This window comes from Solanum dulcamara, chromosome 8 (genome assembly GCF_947179165.1).
Source record: "Solanum dulcamara chromosome 8, daSolDulc1.2, whole genome shotgun sequence".
Lineage (NCBI taxonomy): Eukaryota > Viridiplantae > Streptophyta > Magnoliopsida > Solanales > Solanaceae > Solanum > Solanum dulcamara.
This window is the reverse complement of record NC_077244.1, coordinates 75,900,690-75,910,877: the sequence shown is the minus strand read 5'-3', so window position 1 is coordinate 75,910,877 and position 10,188 is coordinate 75,900,690. Positions and strand designations below refer to the sequence as shown.

The following is a 10,188-nucleotide window of genomic DNA, read 5'->3' as shown; positions in this document are numbered from 1 at the left end:
ACGTTTTATACACGTGAATTAAAATTATTATTTAATTACGTTTATCGTATATTTTAGTTAACTATGTTAATTATGTATCTATTTTAGTACGTATTATATACATATGTACGTCATATATATATATATATAAATATATATATATATATATACATACATACAAAACATATACATAAGTAGTAGTATAATCTTAAATCTATTTTTTAATCATATCCATACCATTCCATCTTTATCAAATGTCAAGATCTAATCCTAATCGCTCGTCAAAATTGATGAACGGCTGAGATTACATTTTCTATTTCTAATACCAAACCCTAACCTAAACTTTGATTTTAATTCTTTTTGTTCTTCTTCTCAAACCACCCCTAGCGCCGCCTCCCTCTTCTCCTTTCTCTTCTCCCTCTCTTCACCGCCTCCACCACCACTCCACGTCGTCGTCTTCTCTTCGCCGAAGACAACTGCAGCAGTCACGCCAACAGCTGCAGCAACCCGCAGCTCTGAGCAGCATCCACCATCGACGCCACCAGCAGCTCCCACCGTCGCGTCGCTCTCCTCCAGCGAACAAGCAGCACCTCCGGCGGCAGCCTCCGACGAGCACCTCTCCTCTCACATCACCACGACGAACTACAGCAGCCACCACCGTCGCTCCTTCTCCTCCGGGTTGCTGTCCAGCGAGCAGCAACCACACGAACAACACATCGGCAGCAACCAGCGACGTCGACGACGCACAGCTGCAGCGACGGCAGCTCCTCAGCAACACCGCCACGCACAGCCACCGACGGTTCAAAGACGGATCTACAAGATTCGTCCGGGTGAGTTCTTATAACACCCACTTGTTTTATAAAAGCTATTAAACGTGTTGCTTTCTGTGGAACGAGTTTTAGATTCGAAATGAGTACAAATATGATCCAATTATAATTTAGCTTAACTCATTGTTGTTTCCTGTAAGTTGAGATATTTTGCTATGTTGACTATGAAGAATTTTGGTATGACTTTACATGTTTGATTAATTAGGATATATTTCAACCCATTTACTGATTTCTGATTTTTGGGAAAAAGACCGTATGGAGATTGTGTTTTGTTTAGATCAACTACGAAATTTCAATTGAGTTGGGTTAATTGCTTTCTTTTTGAATAAGGTATAGTTATGAAAATACTCATGTAGTATCCTTGAGAGTGATAATTTTGGTACTTTCATATTCATCTGTTTCTTTTCCGTTTGAGTTTGATTCGTAATAACACCTTTGATTGCCTAAGTATGGGTGTTTGCGGTGAATCCTTGACTCATGTTGAGACTAAAGGATCTGATCTACGCTCATATCCTTTTTACTTCTCTAAAAATGATCATAGGAAATTGTCTAACTTAATCATGAATATTATTTGATTTTTAATTGAAATCTTTATAGATTAATATTTTCTTAAATTGCTAATATGTTGTAATCATTTTTTTTATTATTTATTTTATTTTATTATTTTATTTTTAATCTTGCCCCTGAAATTTGAATTTGAAATAAAGTTAGTACCCAATACTACTATGTAATAAAATCTCATGCTTGTCCCTTTTTTCAGTATATATATATAGTAGTGCCCCATACTACTATTACTATATAACAAAACTCCCATGCTTGTCCCCTTTTAGAATATATATATACATATATAGCATGCTTGTCCCCTCCCCATCTCCCCATATATATATATATTAATTAATTAATAGAATGTCCATTCCACATTATTCTATTAATTTGTCCACTCCGTATTATTTAATCATTTTGCCCATTCCGCATTATTTTATTAATTGGTCCATTCCGCATTATTTTAATCATATGTCCATTCCGCATTACTTTAATCATCCACCATTCTCCTTTATATCTAAGTACTCATTAACTAAAAAGAGGAGGAAGAGGAGAAGAAAAAGAAAAAGAGGAAAGATAAGAGAGCATTGAAAGGAAAAGAAAAAAAAACATTTTTACTTCATATTGTTAATACCCCAAACAAAAACAAAAGAGTTTCGACCATACTTTGATACTTGGTCTTCATAATTCGGATTTTGGTTTACGTATTTTTCTAATTAAAGTATCCAGGTTAGTTCCAATCTTTCTTTATATGTTAGTTTATATTTAAAAAAAATGTTCTTGCCTTGCTTGTTTACTTTACTGAAGTAAAATCATATAATCTTGTTATATCTTCATATTATTTGTATACTGCTTGTATTTTCCTCATGGTTTAGCAGGGTTTGGACTTCAAAGTTCAAGACACGAAGAGTTCATTTGGAACAAGATTCAAATAGTTTTAGTTCCTGTTTTATTATTTCTATTTGTGTATTATTCTTTCTTTATTATTTTGGCTATGTAATAATCCATGTATGTAAACTCTCCATAATAATAAAATAAGTTGGGGACTGTCTAAGGGGGGAGGGGACTTATGTGCTATATGTCTTATTATCCTTGTTTACTGTCTAAGGGGGGAGGGGACTTATGTGCTGCATGGTTGGTAAGTCTATTGCTAAGACATCTGATTTCTATAGAATGGCTGCTACCAATGGATCAAGTGACTTGTATTCAGAGATGGAGGTGGACGCATTTAGACGTCTTTTCCCTTTGCGCTATCATGAGCACCATCTTCTTAAATCTGTCCGACCTGATGCCCGAAAGCTTGGAAGTGCTAGAGATACAACACTTGCACTTGGTTTGTCTAATCATCATTTTAACTGTCCAAATTGTCCAAATTTACATCTGTATTTTGTCAGGAGTTGTCCAAATTTACATCTGTATTTTCACTGCAGGTGCCGTTGCCTCTGCTGATGGATCGGCACTGGCAAAGATTGGCTCCACTGTAAGTATATCCTTTGTATCAATTGCTTCTTTAATGTACAACAGCTTCCATTTTTCACTTGAATTGCTTCTGAGTTGATTGATCATCTTGCATCAATCACAGACGATGCTGGCTGCCATCAACATGGAAGTCATGACTCCAACTGTTGAATGTCCAGATGAGGGATCCATAGGTAAAAAACCTCTCATTTCTCAGCTCTTATTATCTTGTTGCCCATATAGTTTCTGCTTATATATATGATTATATTGTGATTGCAGCTATCGAATTTCACATGCCTCCCATTTGTTCTCCTCTGGTTCGGCCTGGTAGGCCTGCGGAGGCAGCATCAGTAATTTCAAAGCAGCTGTCAGACACTATCTTGAGGTATGTAATAATAGCTTGCAGATGCCCAAACTTGGAGTCTAAATATTCTATTATTTTTTTTTAAAAAACTAATCTGAAATTTGAGTCTATATATTTGTCATCATCTATTTCGTGATGTTAGGTATTTTTATAATGACCATGTCGTATGGTTGTCGTTTGTTATTGGCTTTTTTAATTAGTTGGACATTAAGAATGTTTTTTCTCGACAACGTTCTCGAGTAAGAAGTCTATATGGAGCAACCACCTGGTTTTGTTGCTCAGGGGGAGTTTGGTAGCCTTGTATGTCGATTGTATAAGTCACTCTATGGTCTGAAACAATTTTCTTAAGCTAAATTTAGGAAGTTCAACACTGTAATTTTATCACTCCGAGTTTTATCTACACTATGCATCAAATTTAGTATTTCATGAAAAGACTTAAGCACATTGAGATTGATTGTCAATTTTGTGAAGTCGAGTGATCAACTTGCATATATCTCACCCAGCCCTTCATTGGTCCTCGTGTTAATTACATTTGTAACAAGCTAGGTACATAATGTTAGGTACATATGACTTGTATGCACTAGCTTGAGGGGGAGTATTATAATAGGAATAGGTATATACAATCCACTTAGAATAGGAATAGGAATAATAAATAGTATCTTACTTGGTAAAGGATTGTATTGTAGTGTCTATAAATAGGGTCTCTGTGTAATAATGCACAGACACAATTCAATAATATTCTTTTCCTATATTTCTAGCATAGGTTATATTTAAGATTCAACTAGACCCACTTGTGATCTCGCTGCAAACATAATAATCTGATCGGGAATATCCTTTTGCTTCAACCATCTTGGCCACGTTTCCTGTCTTTGTGGTTTTTTTTACTTATTGGTGAATAAATTGTAGTAGCTATTATTACTTAGAGAAGTTTCTGAAAGAACTTTACATCACAAGAGTGAAGGTTTCTTCTTGCTAGCTACTTTTTTATGTTGGTAATATTGGAACAATTCTGTTCGTAGGAACAAAGGAAAGCAGATTTATTCTATACTCGATAAGTACCAATATGCAATACGGGACTGCGTCTTCGATCTTGTTCAACAAATCATCACACAGTAAATCAACAAAGCCCAAAGTTATGTCTCTTTCACCTTCAAGCGAACCAAGCGTTGAAGCATCTAGAAGGGTTGGCTTATAGATATTTTAGTACAAATTTCTCCCTCTCTTAACCGACCCTTTTTGAAATATGAAGAATTAAAAAAAAAATCCCTTTTTGTAAATGAACAATGAAAGTTTATTGGTAGTTGGCCCTCTTAGCTGTTCTTGCCAAATTGGGAGCTTACCTAGTCTTTATGTCTTATGCTTTTTAAATAAGATTTCCTCTCCTCAGTCCAGTGGGACAAAATGTAGACTGGTGCTAATAGTTCATCATGGATGAAAGGACTCACTAAGTCGGGATCACAACCCTAAAGAAGTTAGGGCAAGGCATAATTGAAAATGAAGCGAATTGTTGATTGTGTCAAAAAGACCCTTATGTCCACGCCCCAATCTTTCCCCCGAAGGAATATGTGCATCTAAAAGATCTTTCATACTGTGCTCAATCGGTATTACCAAATAACTAGCTGCTTCTGGAAGAACTTTACATTACAAGGGAGAGTATTCTTCTTCTGTTTTCTCCCATGAGAATAACCTTGCATGAATCCTTGTTCTTCTCAGAAGTTTTTGGAACTTAATCATCATTCAATCAACCCTATGTTGTTAATCATTATTCGATTAACCATGCCTCAATCCCACACTACTCCTACAAAAAGCTTTCACCAAGAAGTATCTCTGGTTGTTGAGCAAGTCTAACTTTTCTATTGTTTTCCTAAAGGTAGAAGTAAGAAAGGATTACTTATTTTTATTTTTTTGGTTTCCCACCCGTTTTCCGTTACATACATTGGAGCCCGACTAAATTTGGATTCGTGTCGGAAAGTCCCACATTGAGGGTAAAATGCTCCCTAACAAAGGTGACTATGTACCCCAGGGGACTCGAACCCGAAACATTCTCGAACAAAGGAAAGCAGATTTATTCTATACTCGATAAGTACCAATATGCAATACGGGACTGCGTCTTCGATCTTGTTCAACAAATCATCACACAGTAAATCAACAAAGCCCAAAGTTATGTCTCTTTCACCTTCAAGCGAACCAAGCGTTGAAGCATCTAGAAGGGTTGGCTTATAGATATTTTAGTACAAATTTCTCCCTCTCTTAACCGACCCAATTTGAAATATGAAGAATTAAAAAAAAAATCCCTTTTTGTAAATGAACAATGAAAGTTTATTGGTAGTTGGCCCTCTTAGCTGTTCTTGCCAAATTGGGAGCTTACCTAGTCTTTATGTCTTATGCTTTTTAAATAAGATTTCCTCTCCTCAGTCCAGTGGGACAAAATGTAGACTGGTGCTAATAGTTCATCACGGATGAAAGGACTCACTAAGTCGGGATCACAACCCTAAAGAAGTTAGGGCAAGGCATAATTGAAAATGAAGCGAATTGTTGATTGTGTCAAAAAGACCCTTATGTCCACGCCCCAATCTTTCCCCCGAAGGAATATGTGCATCTAAAAGATCTTTCATACTGTGCTCAATCGGTATTACCAAATAACTAGCTGCTTCTGGAAAAACTTTACATTACAAGGGAGAGTATTCTTCTTCTGTTTTCTCCCATGAGAATAACCTTGCATGAATCCTTGTTCTTCTCAGAAGTTTTTGGAACTTAATCATCATTCAATCAACCCTATGTTGTTAATCATTATTCGATTAACCATGCCTCAATCCCACACTACTCCTACAAAAAGCTTTCACCAAGAAGTATCTCTGGTTGTTGAGCAAGTCTAACTTTTCTATTGTTTTCCTAAAGGTAGAAGTAAGAAAGGATTACTTATTTTTATTTTTTTGGTTTCCCACCCGTTTTCCGTTACATACATTGGAGCCCGACTAAATTTGGATTCGTGTCGGAAAGTCCCACATTGAGGGTAAAATGCTCCCTAACAAAGGTGACTATGTACCCCAGGGGACTCGAACCCGAAACATCTGGTTAAGGATGAAGGAGTACTTACCACTCCACCACAACCCGTGTTGGTAAGAGAGGGTTACTTTGATTTTAGCGTCATCATAGCTTTGTTTTCCCATTCCTATTTTAGGTCCTTCCTCTTGGCGTATCTTCTTAATATTTGTTTTTTCTTCACTTTCTGATAAGTATGCCTGTACAATCTCCTTAATAAGCAATTGAAATTTTTGCAGTTCTGGCATGATTGACTTGAAAGAGTTGTGTTTGGTTGGAGGAAAAGCTGCATGGATGGCCTACCTGGTAAGTGCTAATGAATGTGAAGATCTTGTTTTCTTGCTTTTTCCCATGGTCGGTAGAAGGAAAAGTTTGTTCCTTAATTTTACGTTGATTGAAGAGTTAAGTCGTCAGAATATGAAACAATTGAAATGCTTGACGTATCTAGGTTACCATTTTCAAATATGTTACTCCGCAAAGCCGTCCGTCAACTGTAGATTTGGACTATATGTTTTTCACCTATTCATCTTGGTTCTCTTCCCCTCTTATATTTCTTCATTTTCTACTAATACAAACACTTTTGTATCATAGGCCTAGTTGTTGGTATTAATTCCTATGGCATATAATTAATACAGGACATATACTGTTTGGATGCTGACGGTTCCCTGTTTGACGCTGCATTACTATCTGCAGTTGCTGCCTTTTCGCATTGTAAGTTTTCTATTGTTTGGATTTCTGAAATATTCCTGTAATCACTACTTGTCCCATGAGAGACAACATTATTGTACTTCATATCCTGTTTCTCTTTTTGAGATTGGAAAGGGACCACATGTTGAAACAAAATTTTGGGAAATAAGGATTACGAAGTCAAAGTTCAAAAACGGTAAGAAAGAAGGTGTTTTTTGTGATTACAGAAAATATGTATATTATCAACAGGCGACGGTAAAAAGAGGACCAACTGTCTGCACAAGTTCTTAGAGCAATTAGCAATATGTTCAAGGAGCAACTATCTGCAACAATCTTGCCTGTATATGTCATGTAATAAACCTTAGAGGAAGAGTGTATATGTCAAAAGAGTAATATTTTCCACTTAGTTTGGGTTTGTTAAAGGAATATAATGCAATAAATTTATGAAGCCATTATTGAGAAAGAGATGAAGGGATGAAGAAGAGTTGCAAACTTGCAACCATTCCAGGAGGTCAATAGCTCTTTTTTTGGGATGAGGGAAGAGTGTTTTCCTCTGAAGTGTTCAATGTTATCTGCATCGAGTTAGTAATAGCTGTACATATCAGTTTAGGAAAGTTGATTATTAAATGCATAGAATTTTACATAGGAAATGGATTTTTTGCAGTGAACATTCCAGTAGTGTCTTTGAATGAAGATGGGCGAATAGTTCTTGTTTCTGAGGACAATGTCCAATTGAAATTGGAGAAGCAGCCTGTCAATACAGAGAAAAGAAAACTCAAATTGAACTCTCCACCATTCTCCTTAACGTGCTTGCTTCACAAGAACTACATCCTAGCAGATCCTACAGCAGAGGAAGAATCTATAATGGAAACGGCTGTAACTGTGGTATTGGATTCTTCTTACCAGCTTGTTTCACTTTATAAACCAGGGGGGCCAGTTCTTGCCCATACATCAGTCATCCAGGTTAGTTTGCAACGTAATCGTAATGCTTAACTAAACGAACAAGGTTTATTTTTCTTTTCTTTTCTTTATAAGGCACATTTGATAATTATCTTAGATTGTAGCTAAAGGAGGTCACCAGTTATCTGAAAACTTTTTTAAAGGGGATATTCAGATTTCCAATTGTCAAAATAATAATAAAAAAATCGTTTAACATGTTTTATATTGCTATAATAAATAAGAACTTTTTAATCAGTTCTGTTCGGTAGTTAAACAAATCATAAGAAAACAAACCAAGAAATTGAAATTTCACAAACCTGTTTCGAAAATCACTTTTCTTGAGTCGAGGATTGTTCGAAAACAACCTCTCTACCCCACAAAGGTAGGGGTAAGGTCTGCATACACCCATCCTTCCTAGATCCCACTTGTGTGTTCTTACTGGGAATGTTGTTTGTTTGTATTAAAATTGCAAAAATAATGCTATTTTCCTATGTCATACTCACTTTTCTGGAGACATTTGTTAACTTACATTCCGTACAATGGTTCCTAAAATAATCCTGTAAATAGTAGTTAACGATTATATCTTAACCAATTTTTTACAAGAAATGTTCATTAATTACGTCTTCAGGATTGCGTCGTGCTGGCAAGACGCAGATTGAAAGAGCTTCAGAGTGTCTTGAACGAAGCTATTTCTGATATGGAAGTAGAGTGAAGTAGATTTTCCTTGCACCATATATAGCATTCAGCAGACAGCTGGTTTCGTCTTAAGGATCGAGTACCTGAACAGCTGAACTAGTGTCTAGTGTACCTTTTCGGGAAAAAAATGCGTTAGAAAGGTAGCTCTCGTAGCCATGGCTTGCAAATTCAATTTTGGTTGTCCATTGATTATCAGTGGGAAATGCATATTATTTGTTTTGTTTTCTTAGTTGTTTACTGCTGCTTAGTAATAGTGGTGACAAATACGCGGATTCGTACGGATTGATAGTGGATTGAATTGGGCAAGATATTAACCGAGTTAAATGGTTTGATCCGTAAGATTTTTATCATTAAACTCATTGTATAATTATGTTCAGATTTTAAAATTTTATAAGCTTTCACATATTAATTTGTATGTCACATTAAAAATACTTTTGAGCCAATAATTTATCGGAAAGTTAATTTCCACTCTCGGCAAACCTTTTTCAATAATTAATATTCATAGCAATTGTTATTCAGAATTTGTATAATTAAGAATTTGTTTGTATAAATTTAGAATTTTTCATATTTTGTATATATGCTTATCCTACCATGTATATAATTATAATATTGATATATTTGATTTGCATAAGTTTTGAAAAATTTCTAAAATATATAAATACCGAATTTGAATATACTTACCCTATTTGTACATTGTCAGTGTATCGTACAAACGAATTTGTATTTTTGCAGTGAAACGGGTATGCGCATTTTACAAATAATTATTATAGTTATAGTTACAAAATGTAATTACCTAATTGTAGTTATTTTGGCTTATTAAAATTTTTATAGTAGTTATGTATAAAATTTTACACTATATTTTATCCTCTTCACAATCTTAAATTTACTTATAAAATTACATTAAATATATTATTATTGTTATATTAAAAATATTGAATTGAAATAACCTGTTATAAAAAAAATTGTGGAGCCTATATTATGTTATTCCTTACTTGAAGAGGGAGAAGTCGTAATAGTGGGGTCGTCCTTCCACTAAGGTGCATCTGATTATGATTTATGAAAATGGAGAGTATGGTTGTTCCTTCAAACTGAAATATTCGTCAGATAGCTAAGCCGCGTGTTTATAGTCTGCTGGGCCCTTCTTTCCACCCACTCACCCATGTTTTTCTTGTGCCCCACCTTTCCCACTCGGGATAATAATATTTATATTTTTGGGGAAACAATTAGAACTAGGAGACGCAATAATTCGCTTGACTATTTATTTTGAATTTAACAGTTTTAGTTGGAAAATGATAGTAACTAATCATTAATATAACAATTTTACCTGTAAAATGATAAAGTTATTCAAGAAAGAGAAATTATAAATTAAGTGAGGCCAGAGCTGGACAACTTACTAACATTTAATTATCAGTCAAACAAATGTCAAGGAAAATTTATATTCTAAGTATGTAATAGCTTGATTTACGATGAAGCATGACATGTGACGCAAAAAAAAGTGACCATACAATCAATTCATTTTTAATGATAAGTAAGACCCTAAACATTATGACAAACTAATTTACGAAATATATATATAATATGTTGGGTATGTTTTGCCCATATTAATATATTAGTTGATTGAGCGGTATATATCTGTAATTTTCCCATTTTAGT

General features: G+C 35.0%; 1 protein-coding gene across 1 annotated transcript; it reads left to right on the top strand.

The window, feature by feature from the left end:
* The first annotated feature begins 269 nt into the window (after nt 1-269).
* LOC129899130 (uncharacterized) lies at nt 270-8,944 on the top strand. Its single transcript, XM_055973952.1, has 9 exons — nt 270-809; nt 2,522-2,682; nt 2,780-2,829; nt 2,932-3,001; nt 3,087-3,192; nt 6,453-6,519; nt 6,849-6,924; nt 7,565-7,863; nt 8,468-8,944. Exons 2-9 carry the CDS (start codon nt 2,523-2,525, stop codon nt 8,549-8,551), a joined length of 912 nt encoding a protein of 303 aa, XP_055829927.1. The 5' UTR covers nt 270-809; nt 2,522; the 3' UTR covers nt 8,552-8,944.
* Nucleotides 8,945-10,188: the final 1,244 nt, after the last annotated feature.